Source organism: Nyctereutes procyonoides, unplaced genomic scaffold, assembly GCF_905146905.1.
Source record: "Nyctereutes procyonoides isolate TBG_1078 unplaced genomic scaffold, NYPRO_anot_genome, whole genome shotgun sequence".
Taxonomy (NCBI): domain Eukaryota; kingdom Metazoa; phylum Chordata; class Mammalia; order Carnivora; family Canidae; genus Nyctereutes; species Nyctereutes procyonoides.
Window position 1 is genome coordinate 13,127,276 of NW_026575151.1, and position 15,537 is coordinate 13,142,812.

A 15,537-nucleotide genomic window follows, 5' to 3' on the forward strand; every position below is an offset into this window, starting at 1 on the left:
GATTTCTTTGTAGATACTTTTGTGTTTTACATTCTTGGTCTGCTTTGGAAGATTACTTTGATCAACAAGGCTTTTCACAGTAGCTGGCTCAATACTACATTGCTGGAATTGATATCAGCCTTCTTTCAGGCATTGCATAATCAAGGCTGGCTGTTAATTTTAGATCTTATTTCTGTTTATCCTTACTTTTAAGAGGCAGTCAAAACAGGAGGTAGAGATTAGTGAGGAGAAGACACACTGAAGTCTTTTCTTGAGAATTAATGGAGGCAGAGCTAAGCCTAAACTTTCTTCAACATCAAGTTTGAAGACCAGTAACTCTCTCCCCTGCTCATGCTCTGATTCCAAGATGCAAATAATGTATTATTACAAACATATCTTATGTATTTTATTTGTCACTCTTTAAATACGTAAATCTAGTAGTTTAAACTCATTATTTTTTGTCCCTACAGATAGTTTTTTTGAGCTAATTATTTTATTTTATTTTTAAATATTTTATTTATTTATTCATGAGAGACACAGAGAGAGAGAAAAAGAGAGGCAGAAACACAGGCAGAGGGAGAAGCAGGCTCCATGCAGGGAGTCCAATGCGGGACTAGGTCCCGAGTCTCCAGGATCACGCCCTGGGCCAAAGGGCAGGTGCCAAACCGCTGAGCCACCCAGGCTGCCCGAGCTAATTATTTCATACTTGATTTGAACCAAGAGCCTTAGCACTTACTGTATTCAAAGAACAAGCAGAAACATCCAAATAAACTCAAAAAGCTCACTGCAGGACTTCTGAAGTTTTGTGTTATTCTTAAATTCCTAAAGTTCAGGATATCAATACAGTAGTTAAAAAAGAGGCCAAGCTTACCTAGAAGCTAATTGACTTGTTAATCATTCTGTTATTAGGTCACTAGTGAAAAGAGCCTACTTCAGACAAATAAGAAAAGAAGAGAATACTCCAAGACAGATGTCCGTTTGCCTGAACTAAACTATAATCATCTCCCTGAACTGAGAGCCTTGGAAGGGATAGGTATGTTTATAATGCCTTTACTTTTTCAGCCCTTTTTTAAAAATATTTTATTTATTTATTCATGAGAGACACACAGAGAGAGAGAGATAGGCAGAGACACAGGCAGACGGAGAAGCAGGTTTCATGCTGGGAGCCCGACGTGGGACTCGATCCTGGGTCACCAGGATCACACCCTGGGCTGAAGGCGGCGCTAAATCACTGAGTCACCAGGGCTGCCCGCTTTTTCAGCCTTTTTGTATACATTATTGAAAACATATGTTAAATAAGCTTACAAAATATTAAAAATAAAAATTATAGTAGCTTTACATATTTTTGTTTGTGAATATATATACAGACTTGTGTAAGTAAATATGTACACTGAGTACACAATAAGGGACAGATACAGAATGTAGAGAAATTAAAATGTCTAATTTTTAAACTATGTTTATGGTTATTTTTATTTAGCTCGAAATTCCAGATTAATAAGGAAAAAGAACAAAAGTCTCTCAGAATCTCGAATTCCTTCTCTGGCCACTATTGACTTGCACACGCCCAGTATCACATTACATCAGGTACCGAAATCCTCTCTAGGTGGAGAGATCTTGGGTCTCATACTTCCTTATTACAGTAGCTTAGGGAAGGTTTGCTCTTTTTTTTTTTTTTTTAAATTTTTATTTATTTATGATAGTCACATGAGAGAGAGAGAGAGAGAGAGAGAGAGAGAGAGAGAGAGAGAGAGAGGCAGAGACATAGGCAGAGGGAGAAGTAGGCTCCATGCACCGGGAGCCTGACGTGGGATTCGATCCCGGGTCTCCAGGATCGCGCCCTGGGCCAAAGGCAGGCGCCAAACCGCTGCGCCACCCAGGGATCCCGGAAGGTTTGCTCTTAAGGATGAGGCAGGTTTACTGGTGGGGTCTATAGCATTTTGTTTGTTAAAGTTTGTCTTACTGTTCATTGCACTTGATACCTTTATTACATATATATTTATATAGACATTTTCTACCTTACGGTCATCAGTTTTTTATAGATTAAAAAGTGTGTGTGTGTGTGTGTGTGTGTGTGTGTGTGTGTGTGTGTGTGTATGCGCGCACACGTGCGCTCGTGCAGACTAGCTATGGCTTTTGTATGACTTTTGTGGCAATTTATAGTATTTCACTGCATTAACCCCAGTGTTATAACTCATATTTCACTCCTTGAATTGTTTTTGTTCTTTTAAAATGTATCCTCTATTTGGCATTTTCCCTAAGAAAATCCACTCCATGCACGTTAAGGACTGGTTCTTCCATGTATAATTATTTTTCTGTAATTTCTTATAATTCTTCAGAATATTTATGTTTCTGCTGCTTTTTGACAACAGTCATATCACTCATTTTCAGATTAAGAAAACTGGCAAACTTTTAAATTTTCTGAGCCAAATATAACTGGTTATAAACTTTGGATATGTATTGTTGTACTTAGATTTCTCACATCTCCTTGATGCTGGGCAACTTTTGTATGGTTTTTAATTCTCCATCCTCATTATTGAAGCATTCCTGTTTCCTAGACAGCCCCTGTATGTTGCCTCCATATCTATGTGGATGCTTTTTTCTACTAGGACCCCTTAAATAATTTTGAAGAGCTCTACAAAAAAGGGAGTGCAACACATTACAGAGTCAGTTATCCAGTGATACTGAGAAACAGATTTATCAACTGCTATACTTTGCCTTATCTCCTGCCAACAATTTCTGCAGCAACATAATCAAAACTAAGCAAATTACTATTGTGTAAAGATTAATTACAGTCACACATTGTACTTTTAGGAACTACAGAGTCTCAATAAATTCCTTCTTTACTTCTAAACTTAAATTTAATGTGGATTTTAAAGGTTCAAACTTTCTCACTTGTTTTCTGAATGTACTGTTGTTCAAAACCACTTTCCAGGGATCAAATAGCCAAATCTAGTTTCATGAAATGGAAGACGGCTTTGGTGGCCGTCATACTTCAAAATTTTTATTTGTTCTTTTCAACAAATCCTCTTATAAACTGGTCCTGCATTTTTACTCCTAATTCACTTATTCATTTCCCAGTTGTATTTAAAATACAATAAAGGAGAAAGTAGATGTGGTGAAAAACACAAATTAGTACCAAAATAAGATGGATTTATGTGTGGAAAATCTGATTGGGAAGAGAAACAACAGGATACTAAAAGCCAAAGGCTTTCTGGCAGAAGCTGTGACTTGCCTTGCACTCTCTATGGTATGGATCAATACATTGAACTGTTTTGTTTCTGTGCCTAACACAAACATTTATAAAAGTCTATTTTTATAGACTTCTGGAACATCTGTAAGATACATTTTTGTAAGTGAAGTATTTTGAAAGTGAAGTATTTTGTATTTTGTAAGTGAAGTATTTTGTAAGTGAAGTATAATCCATGCAATCTGTCTCCACTCACCCACATCCTATGTACTTACACGTTATATACTCATGTATGCACATAGCTACACATTTTTTTCTCTAAGCATTATTTAAGTTTCATCCCACAAATTATGATATGTTGTATTTTCGTCATACTCAGTCCAAGCATTTTCTTAGTTCCTTGTAATTTCTTGTTTAACCCAGGAATTAACTTAGAAATATGTTGTTTAATAGATATTTGGGGTTTCCCTAGTATTTTATTATTATTGATATAATTTAATTCCATGTGGTCTGAGAATATACTGTGTATGATTTTGATTGTTTTATTTTTATTTTTATTTTTGACTTTGATTGTTTTAGATTCATTGAGCTATGTTTTATGGCTCTGCATATGGCTTACCTTGGTGAATGAACCTGTTCCCTTGATAATAACATGTATTCTTCAGTTGTTGGACTACTATAAATGTGAAATTAGATTAAGGTGGTTGATAGTGTCTTCAGATCTTCTATGTTCTTAATGACTTTTTGTTTGGTTGGTTTGTTCTATCAGTTCCTGAAAGAGTGCTGTCAAACTCTTTTACTGACTGTGGAATTATTTATTTTTCTCTTATACCTGTTTGTTTTTGTTTCATGAATTTTTTTATGGTGAAAAAATTTATATTTAGATTTATAGCCAGCTGGACTCAGTTTAGATGATCCCAATTTTGTTGGCAACATCCAAAGCATCATATTCAGGAGCCAGTGGAACATATGCTTTCTTCTCTCCATCAGGCCTGATCAAAGTGTTGACCTTGGCCACATCAATGTCATAGAGCTTCTTCACAGCCTGTTTGATCTGGTGCTTATTGGCCGTGACATCCACAATGAACACAAGTGTGTTGTTGTCTTCTATATTCTTCATGGCTGACTCAGTAGTTAGGGGGAACTTGATGATGGCATAGTGATCAAGCTTGTTTCTCCTGGGGTTGCTCTTTCGAGGATATTTGGGCTGCCTTTGGAGACACAGGGTCTTGGGTCGTCGAAATGTAGGTGACGTGCGGATCTTCTTTTTTTTGTGACTGTGCACGCCTTTCAGCACCGCTTTCTTAGCTTGCAAAACCTTTGCTTTGGCTTAAGCTTTGGGAGGAGCAGGAGCTTCCTTCTTCGCCTTCCGTGCCATCTTCTTGAAAGGGTGTTTCATGTATTTTAAATATCTATTATTAGGTACATATCCACTTATAATTGTTTTTGTCTTCCTGATACATTGTTCCTTTTATCATTATGAAAAGTCACTCTTTATCTTTTTTAGTGCTCTGTACCAAGAAGTCAATTTTATCTGAGATTAAAATAGCCACTCCAGCCTATTTATGCTTATTTGTTTCCATAGTATAACTTTTTACTTTCAAACTGTTTTCTAAGTTTATAGTGTTTCCTATAAGTAGGATCTTTCTTTTGTATCCATTCTGTCAGTTCAATTCTTTTAACTGAAATGTATATTAGTTTTCTATTGCTGCTGATAAACTACTACCAACTTATTTTATTATCTCACAGTTCCCATGGGTCAGACACCCGGGCACAGATGCTTCTCTCCTTGAGTCTTACAGGTCAAAATCAAGATGTCAACAGGGCTGCATTTCTTTCTGGAGGCTCTAGTGGAGAATCTATTTCCAGGCCCACTCAGATTGTTGGCAGAATTTGGTTCCATGAGGTTGTGGAACTAAAGTCCCTGTTACTTTGCTGGCTGACCCCTAGGAGTTGTTGTCAGTTTCTAGAGGCTACCCACATTCCTTGGCTTGTGGCCTACTTCTCCATCTACAAAGCTAGCAATGGTGATCAAATCCTTCTTACTCTTTGACCCTCTATTCCTCATCTCTCACTTATTCCCCTTTTGCCTCATCTCTCACTTATTCTTCTGCTTTCAAGAGTGCATGCGATTGGCTTACCAGGCCAACTATTGGGCCTGCCAGGATAATCTTTTTATCTTAGGTCAGCTGGCTAGTAACATTAATTTCATGTGTAAAGCTGCTTCGTAGCCGTAGCTAAGTTAGTTTAATTGACTAAGCAGAGTCAGGAATCTTAGGAGGTTATCTTCAGAATTCTGCCTGCTAGTGAATACTTTGGCTATTAACATTTAATGTGATTATTGATATGTCTGGATCTAGCTCTATATATTATATAAATACATATATTTTTATATATCTTATATAGATATAAGATCTAGTTCTCTATATTTTTTTTTGTTTATTCCTTTCCGGTCTTCTTTTGTATTTGAGTATTTTTAGTATTGGCTTTTTTGGGGATTTTTTGGTATGATTTTTAATGATTGCTCTAGGGTTTGCAATATAAATAATTAATCTTTCATAGTCTATGTAAATACTCTACCTCTTATAAAATGTAGAACACTTGCAAACATATTTCTTTTTATTTCAACGTGGACTTTGTTAGAATTATATGTCTTTTATTTACAGACATTGAAAATCCCACTATATTAGGTCTTACATTTTGCTCTAAACAGTCATAAATATTTTAGGCAATTTAGGGAAAAAAAGTAGTCTTCTGTATTTACCTAATCACTTACCATTTCTGTTGTTCTTTCTTTCCTAAACATTACAGTTTTATTTTCTAGTATAATTTTTCTTCAGGTTCAAAAGCTTTCTTTTTTAAAAATTTATTTAGGGTTGCCTGGGTGGCTCAGTGGTTGAGCGTCTGCCTTTGGCTCAGGCCATGATCCCAGGGTCCAGGATTGAGTCCTGCATTGGGCTCCCTGTGGGGAGCCTGCTTGTCTCTCTGCCTATGTCTCTGTGTCTCTCATGAATAAATAAATAAAATCTTTTAAAAATTTATTTATTAGGGGATCCCTGGGTGGCGCAGTGGTTTGGCGCCTGCCTTTGGCCCAGGGCGCGGTCCTGGAGACCCGGGATCGAATCCCACATCGGGCTCCCGGTGCATGGAGCCTGCTTCTCCCTCTGCCTATGTCTCTGCCTCTCTCTCTCTCTCTCTCTCCCTGACTATCATAAATAAATAAAAATTAAAAAAAAATAAAAAAAAAATCTGTAAAAAAAAAAATAAAAAAATAAAAATTTATTTATTAGAGAGAGAGGCAGAGGGAGCATGAGCAGGGGGAGAGGCAGAGGGAGAAGGAGGCTCCCCCCTGAGTAGGGGGCCCTATATGGGTCTCTGTCCCAGGACTCTGGGATTATGGCCTGAGCCAAAGGCAAACACTTAACAGACTGAGCCATCCAGGTGTCCTGAAAAACTTTCTTTAGCATTCCTTCCAGAGCAGATCTGATGAGTGACAAACTCTTTAGTTTTCCTTCATTTGAGAATGACTTTATTTTGCCTTCATTCCTTGTGTATATTTTCACTGGATAAAGAATTATGGTTGATAGGTTGCTTTTTAAAAATTTTTTCTTCCAGGACTATGAAGACATCATCCCTATATCTTCTGATCTCTGATTTCTGGTAGGATATTCTTAGGCATTTGAATTGTTCACTTGAATATAATGTTTCATTTTTGTCTAGCTGCTTTTGAGATTTTATATTTATCTTTTTGTGTTCATTAGTTTGAATATGATGCATCTAAGCAGTTTTCTTTGAGCATATCCTGTTTGGCATTTGCTGAGCTTCTTGATTTGTAAACTTACCCCTTTTACCAAATTTGGGAAGTTTTTTTTTTTTTTTAATAAATTAATTTTTATTGGTGTTCAATTTACCAACATACAGAATAACACCCAGTGCTCATCCCGTCAAGTGTCCCCCTCCGTGCCCGTCACCCATTCACCCCCACCCCCCGCCCTCCTCCCCTTCCACCACCCCTAGTTCATTTCCCAGAGTTAGAAGTCTTTATGTTCTGTGTCCCTTTCTGATATCTCCCACACATTTCTTCTCCCTTCCCTTATATTCCCGTTCACTATTATTCATATTCCAATTTGGGAAGTTTTTAATCATTATTTCTTCAGATATTTTTTGTGCCATAATCTCTTTCTCTCTTTCTTCTTTTCTGAGAGTCCAATGACATAGATATGAGACCTTTTGGTATTTTCTAACAGATTCCTGAGATCTTTCTTTCATTTTTAATTTTTAAAAAATATCTGCTGTTCAATTGGGTAATTTCTATTGATTTAGCTTCAAGTTCTTTGACCCTTCACTTTGTCATTTTCATTCTGCTATTAAGCCCATCCAGGGAGGTTTTTAAATTTTAATTACTGTATTTTTAAGTCCTAAAATGTTCACTTGGTTCTTTTTTAAGGCTTATATTTCTCTGCTAAGATTCTTGGTTCTTCATTCATTTCATTTCAAGTATGTTTTCCTTTACATCGTCTAATATAGTTTTATTACATTTTTAAAGCTATCTGTCTCTCTGCCTTTCCCTATCTATTCATACAACTTACCTAATAAATTCATAAAATTCCAACATCTGGGCCATCGCAGGATTGGTATCTGTTGATTGCTTGTTCCCTTGAGAATTGATCACAGATTCCTGCATCTTTTTATAGCCACTAATTTTGATCATGTCTGGAAACTATGACTGTCACCTTGTGTGGCCTCTGAGTCCTGTTGTAATCCTGCAGAGGATGTGGAGGTTTCTGTTTCGGCAGACAGTTATCCAGGTTTTGTTCACACTCTCAATTCTGCCGTCTTATGAGAAGTGTCTCAAATCTCAGTTCTCTACATCTCTGATATGCTAATTTGCATCTGTCTTTGCTTGTGTGGCTCAGGGGGTTAGCTAGAGCCTCGTGCAGGTCATTGACATCTCAGTTCAGTTCTCCCGGCCCTTGCTGTGCTGGTTTGGAGCTGCCCCATGCCTGCATGCTTCAGGAACTGGGCTGAGCTGCTAAGGGTCTACACACATGAGAGGGACCCCTCCTCTAAATCTGTTCCCTCCAGGACCATTCCCTTCTCCTGATACTTCCTGGCCCGCAGGGACCCCTTTTCCTGGTTTCTCTTGTGTAACAAAGGAGTTTCTATCAGACTTTGAGCCTCTTGCACTTCTTCACTACTTTGAGACAAGGACCAGCCTTTTGGGCAGAGCCACAGGAATAAAAAACAAAATTGGAAACCTACCCTCTATGAAGGGTCACATTGTCAACTTTTGACTCCTCTCCTTAATCTTCAGTTGTTTTTAATATTTTTCCTAAAGGTTTTTTATTTGTTTTGTAATAGTTGGGAGAGAGGGGTTGTAGTGGGTTTAGACTACCTTGGCATATCAGAAGTATCTTTTAACATGTGTCAACAAAGAGGTTAAAGAATAACATCACTTCATCATTGTCTTCTGTGCAAGCAGCTTGAGCTATGAATGCTTAATTCTAAACATCTGATATTTGAACAACAGGAATTAGGATTTGGGGAGGAATGGGATTTTTATAGTTACTGAGAATTTATGATGCTCGATTATTAACTTACAGGTGTCAGGACCTTCCCTGTTAGATGATTCAGAGGCTGATTTGCCTTGGATGGAACACCAGCACTGAGAGTCATTTTGGTTCTGAACTGGGTATGTCTATTTCTCATACTTAAAGCAAAATAATCTTCCATGGGGCTTATTTTGTAGCTTGCTGAAGTCCAAATTCTGCAGCTAAATCATTCTCCAGTGATTGGCTCCATGAGAACTCCTGATAGAGAAAGACTTGTGCCACTTAAAAAATAAAGAGAGAAGTAGCATTTGTCTCTGGGATGAAATTCCTTTTCATAGAGTTTACATCTCTTGTCCTTAGACTAATCTCCTGTATTTTTCTGGATACAGTAATGTGAATTTATGGTGATAACTGCTGTGGAAGAATATATACTTATCTCCCTTATCAGTCAGTTGTCCATGCGGGTTTGTAAATCAAGAAAGACAAAATGATTGCTTTGGTAATCTTTTTCCCAATAAAAAAAGATCAGCACTCTACTAGATGATTACCTTACTTTTATTTTTTATTTACTTACTTTAAAAATTTTTTTGCTTCTAACGGACTTTATCATTGTCCTGCTACTTTGCCACAGTAAAAAGGGCCCTGCAAGCTCCAGGCCTGTACCATGTATCACCCCCACAAAAACAGGACCCGCTGGAGCAAGTTCCCACCCCTGCTGTAGACCTACTCACAGGATAAGTACATGTTATAATTTTTTAAAAAAGAAAACAGAAGAAATTAATAAGAAATTAATAGCTTAAGTGATTAGGCACCAACACTGATTTGAAAAGTGCAGTGCCAATTTTAAATGGTAACCAGATTGCCTCCCTTTTAAGTATGACTGTTTAGTATTAAAAAAAAAACCAAACCAAAAATTAGGTCTTTTGAGTGGTAAGTTACTATGTGACTTCAGACAAGTCATCTGATGTTTAATATCTCATTAACTCTGTAAAATATAATGATAATAAAATCCCATTTTCGCATAAATGTTTGTTGGAATTAAGCTGTTAATCTCCACAACACATTTTGAACGTCTGTGACATCATCATATGTGAATTTACTATGAAGTAAGCAAGTCTTAAGTTTTAATTTCTCACTAGTATGAGTCTCTTCCAAGGCCCTGGCAGAGTCTTTGCAATGCACTCATTACACATACTGTGTAAACTGTAGCCTCTATAAATAATAATTTTTATTATTTTTATTATATTATAATAATGTAACAATTATTGTATTAAATAATTACCATAACAATCTAATAATTATTATATTAATAATTAATAGTTAATAATTATATCCTCTATAATTTGGATCTGTTTTGTCAAAACTAGTCATTATTTGCATAAAAGGAGATGATATGCAATACGTGACAGTTTCGGTGGATCATTGTCTTCAAAATCCCATTTTTGATATATATGGTCTAAAGTTGTTTTTAGACTATGTAATACTTATAATATTATAAATATATTCAGTGTGCGAAAGCAAGTGAGATAGAAATCAATTTCTAGAAAAACTTATGTAAATTATTTGGGCATATGTCCCTCTGTGCTTTTAGGTGCTCTAGCTCTTGGGATGACATCCTTTTGCAACAGAAGTGCTGATATCCTATGAAGAGAGATTCATGGTTTTGTCATTTGTTTCTGAACTGCCTGCATTTTCTGAGAAAGGCCTTGCAGAAGAAAAAAGACAGATTTCCAAGTGTTTCCAACGAAGACTGAATAAGTGTCCCTCCCCAACTGCTATCCTGTCACCTTTCAAGTCCACTGTTGCGATTTTAAGATACACCCAATTGAATAATACTGATATGGTTCTTATTACATGAATGCTTATTTACTATTTGTAGATTGTGCATTTAAAATTACCCAAGATTAAAATGAGTTTAAAAAGGGAGAAAGAAACATTATAATGGTCATGTTGTATGAAGTTTCCGTGTTATCTGTGTAAATGTGTACATTTATTTAGGAATGGGTTTGGTGGAGGTGGGTGATTAAAAACTAGGAACAGTTGAAGAAATGAAAAAACTAGCATCAGTAAGAGAAACTGTTTCCTTTACCATAATTTAACTATAAATATACATTTAGAAAGCTTGCTTGTTTCTAGGCTTTAAGAAGATATGTAGTTGCTATCTATGAATAGATGTATGTCTGGTTTCTGTGATTATTGTTGATGTTTGATCATTGTATTATGGGAATCTTTCCTTTCTGCTGAACCACACAAATGCAAATTTCTCAAAGAAACCTTTTATTTCTAATGACTAAGACTCTGACCTTAGATAGTCCTCTGCATTGTAAGATTCTGGTGTCCATGTTCCTGTGTGTAGGAACATGACTGCAATAAGAATGGTAAAGGAGAATTTTGTAGGTTTACCTTGGAGTTGAGAATATGTTTGTCAGTGGGAAAGGAGATGGGAAGCTGGGTTACCCACTGACTAGGACTGATGATTTTTCTCTAGGCCAGTTATTGTCGACCTCCCCCCACCCTCAAACAAGTTTTGGGGAGGAAACATCCACAATTATGGACTTCACTCCTGTCCGCTGATATTTTGAAGGTGATATCAGACAGAATCTAGAAGTGTTCTTCTCTTCTTGTTTCCTCAAATGCTTAGGCCTTCCTGAAAGTTCTTTATCAATAGGCAAAACTATCTACCTACAATCCACACATCTTTTCTTGTGCCTCAGTCCATCACTTTAAGGTGGGATACTTACGCCAATTTGACTCTAGGTTTTTGGTTTCTAGTTTGCTGGTCATACTATGCGTTCTTGGTTTTAAAGAATGGTTGTTAAGAGGACCAAAATTTGTGTGTGTTTTTTGCCTTAACCAGTTAACAACATGTTGTTTTTTCCAAAAGGCACTGACCAGAACTTAGCCCAAGAATTTAACTAGTACTTTCCTCTATTACTCTGAATAGCTTAATATTGAAATTCTGACTTTAGATACTTGGTCCTCAAAAGAATAGGACATTCAAGAGGATGCAAATTGAGGGATTCCAATGTAGAAGTGTATAGGTGGTTCAATTAAAATTCAATTAAAAGCTTGATTTTGAAGCTCTATTTTTAACCTATGACCGAGTGTTTGACTAGATTGGTATGACTAACATGCTAGACAAAATTAATGTGTAGGCATTAATAGGCTTCACATCAAGATATTGTTTTATTTTTATTTTAAAAAGTATTGCCAACACACTGTACAGTGTAGGAAGCAGACAATATTTAAAAGCCACGTGGCTTTCCAGATTATTTTGATGTTATTTTTATTTAAATATCAGTGTGAACATCTCACCTCAATGTCTGAGGATCTAGGATCAATTACCTTTTCATTTCTATATTTGCTTTTGGTATATTTTGCCTATTAAAACATTGTGAACTTCAGAATTAAGGAACTAAATATAATTTACTATATGTGCAAGTTGAGACCTGAGTATCATATCTGGTTAGAACCTTGGCAGAACTACTTGAAAGGGAAGATTTTGGAAACTGGGGCTATAGATACTTAACCAAAAATAATTCTTTCTTTTGGTTTAAGATTACTTTGCTCTCCTTACAAACATACGATTAAATCTAATAGGAAATATGTATGTGTACTGGTGGGGAGAAATTGGCTTGCTGTATAGGTGTATGTTTTAAAATGAATAAATATTATATCTTACTGAGCTCCACAGATGGTTTTCTTTGCATTTATTTAAGAGAATACAAATAATGTATACAACATTGTATGCAATTTAACAATTACATTTGAATACTCTCTTAATTCTTTTTTTTTTAAACTTTGGATACTGAGGTGGCAAGTCTTTTTAAAATTAAGTTTATAATTTTAATTCTAGTATAGTTAACATAGTGTTATGTTAGTTTCAGGTGTACAATATGGTGATTCAGCAATTCTATACATTACTCAGTGCTCATCACAGTAAGTGTACTCTTGATCCTCTTCACCTATTTCACCCATACCCCACATACCTCCCTTCTAGTAACTGATGAGCATCATTTTCTATTTAGGGTCTGTTTTTTGGTTTGTTTGTTTTTATCCCCCTTTGTTTGTTTGTTTTCTTCCTTAAGTTCCATATGAATCTTGCAAATGGCAAGATTTCATTCTTTTTTTTTTGGCTGAATAATATTCCATTTGTATATATATATACATATATATATATATATTTCACTTCATCTTTATCCATTCATGTATTGATGGACACCTGTGGTGCTTTCATAATTTGGTTATTATAAATAATGCTGCTATAAGCATAGGGGTGCATTTATCTTTTTGAATTAGTATTTTTGTACTCTTTGTATTGTATTCAATACAGTTAGTATTTTTGTATTCTATTACCCAGTAGTGGAATAACTATTAGTTTTGTTTTTAATTTTTTGAGGAACCTCCATACTGCTTTCCACAGTGGCTACATCAGTTTTCATTTCTACGAGCAGTACACGAGGATTCCTTCTTCTCCACATCCTCACCACACTTGTTGTTTCTAATGTTTATGGTTTTAGTCATTCTGACAGATGTGAGGTGATATCTCATTGTAGTTCTGATTTGCATTTCCCTGATGATGAGTGATGTCAAGCATCTTTTCATGTGTCTGTTGGCCACCTATATGTCTTCTTTGGAGAAATGTCTGCCCATGCCTTCTGCCTATTTTAATTGGATGATTTGTTGCCAAGTTAGTTTTCTTGTACAGCACATGATACAAGCAGCTGGGTCATAAAGTAACATGTCTTGTAAAGACTACCTGGTCAAAGCTGTGAAGACTGAGTATTTGAACTTGGGTTTCCTGATCGAGAATCCCTTGCTTGGTTAAAATAACGGACTTCCTACTAAAATGGAAACCGAGAAGATGGATTTCCTTACATGACTCTCTCATTATTGGCTCTTTTATCTGAGTTGTGCTACAACAGTTGCCTTGATCTGTAATAAACTCTGTGTCAGGCTAGACTGAAAAATGTGATTGACTTGTTTTCTAATCCTTCATCTATAGAACTGAACCACTGACAGAAAATTAGAAACAGCAGGGTCATGGCTCCTAAGGCTTTAAGGCTGGTCCTCATGAATTGGATGAAATGGATTTTTCTTTATTGTTTTGTGTTGTGGGTTTTACGTTGGTAATGGATCCTTAACACTCTTCTATATGAATGAAAAATTATGTTTTTCATTCACTGCTTTTATTATTTTTTTAAGGCTTTTATTTGCTTGACAGAGAGAGCACAAGGAGGGGTAGCAGCAGAGGGAGAAGGAGAAGCCGGCTCTCTACTGAGCAGGGAGCCTGATGTGGACTCAATCCTAGAACCCTAGGATCATAACCTGAGCTGAATGCAGACACCCAACCGACTAGCCACCCAGGCGCCCCTTATTTTTCCTCTTGATAGCTTCTGACATGAGAAAACTTGAAACTGATTAATGTACGGTTTGTTTCTTAACAAACCCCAAACCTTGACATCACTTGTCATCACATGTAACTTGGGATTAGAGCATTGTGTTTATGTTTGTGGATATCTGATGTTGAATATACTATACAGTGAGAAAATTTTCTCTCTAAAAAAAAGCTAACCCATCTGCAAAATGTTATTTTCCTTTGCCCTCAGTGAAATTTTGTTTCTCCCCATTGCATAGCCTTTATTCAATCCCTTATGTTCTACTTTGGCATGCAGGGTCATCTCCTGTAGAAGTGAGGAAAATTCAGGGATGCCTGGGTGGCTCAGTGGTTAAGCGTCTGCCTTCACCTCAAGGTGTACTCCCAGAATCCTGGGATGGAGTCCCGCATCAGGCTCCTTCTGCTTGTCTGCTTCTCCCTCTGCTTATGTCTTTGCCTCTCTCTGTGTGTCTCTCATGAATAAGTAAATAAAATCTTTTTTAAAAAAGCGAGGAAGGTTCTAGCAAAATTTTAGAAAATTTATTATTGGTTAGCATGAATTAAAGTAAGAAAGAATCAGGTAAATGAAACCAAAATATTCAATTCAGCATGCTTTTCTGTTCCTAGTCCACAGGAGGATCTCTTATCAGTCAAGAGAATGGGTTTTTTGTCATTTTATTTCCATTAGGCTATCTCCATGTTTCTAGATCTGGAAAATAATCTCCACTGACATAGCTGCTAGAATTTAAAACTCTTCCTCCACCCCATGACAATAGTGTTCTAATTGGTTGCTTTCCTCCGCAACTTGTTTTTAGCCTCTTTGGATCATTGTTCCTTTTGCTTACATGTATACCTACTGTTTGCTCCCCCCCCCTCTCTCTCTATATATATATAGTAGAAAAGCTGTTTATTAAGTGGTTCCTAGACCCTCCAGAAGAGTCAAGGCCTGGTTTAATGCAATCCCTATCAAAATACCATGGACTTTCTTCAGAGAGTTAGAACAAATTATTTTAAGATTTGTGTGGAATCAGAAAAGACCCCGAATAGCCAGGGGAATTTTAAAAAAGAAAACCATATCTGGGGGCATCACAATGCCAGATTTCAGGTTGTACTACAAAGCTGTTGTCATCAGGACAGTGTGGTACTGGCACAAAAACAGACACATAGATCAATGGAACAGAATAGAGAACCCAGAAGTGGACCCTGAACTTTATGGTCAACTAATATTCAATAAAGAGGAAAGACTATCCACTGGAAGAAGGACAGTCTCTTCAGTAAATGGTGCTGGGAAAATTGGACATCCACATGCAGAAGAATGAAACTAGACCACTCTCTTGCACCATACACAAAGATAAACTCAAAATGGATGAAAGATCTAAATGTGAGACAAGATTCCATCAAAATCCTAGAGGAGAACACAGGCAACACCCTTTTTGAACTTG

The 15,537-nt window shown here is 36.5% G+C and overlaps 1 protein-coding gene and 1 pseudogene across 6 annotated transcripts in view; one reads left to right on the forward strand and one right to left on the reverse strand.

Annotated features, from left to right (window-relative positions):
• The window catches only part of CDKL2 (cyclin dependent kinase like 2), a 50,353-nt gene extending 37,944 nt beyond the window's left edge, over positions 1-12,409 (forward strand). For 3 of the 6 annotated variants that reach the window (XM_055313130.1, XM_055313134.1, XM_055313133.1), the window contains 4 exons: positions 889-1,012; positions 1,457-1,563; positions 8,770-8,858; positions 10,310-12,409. In XM_055313130.1, coding sequence (XP_055169105.1) covers positions 889-1,012; positions 1,457-1,563; positions 8,770-8,835 — 297 coding nt within the window. In that variant the 3' untranslated portion in view covers positions 8,836-8,858; positions 10,310-12,409. Of the gene's footprint in view, positions 1-888; positions 1,013-1,456; positions 1,564-8,769; positions 8,859-9,349; positions 9,978-10,309 lie in introns of those variants that run through there. The other 3 variants (XM_055313131.1, XR_008662828.1, XR_008662829.1) reach the window with 3 other exon arrangements.
• Positions 4,057-4,623, reverse strand: LOC129501839 (60S ribosomal protein L23a-like; annotated as a pseudogene).
• Positions 12,410-15,537: the final 3,128 nt, after the last annotated feature.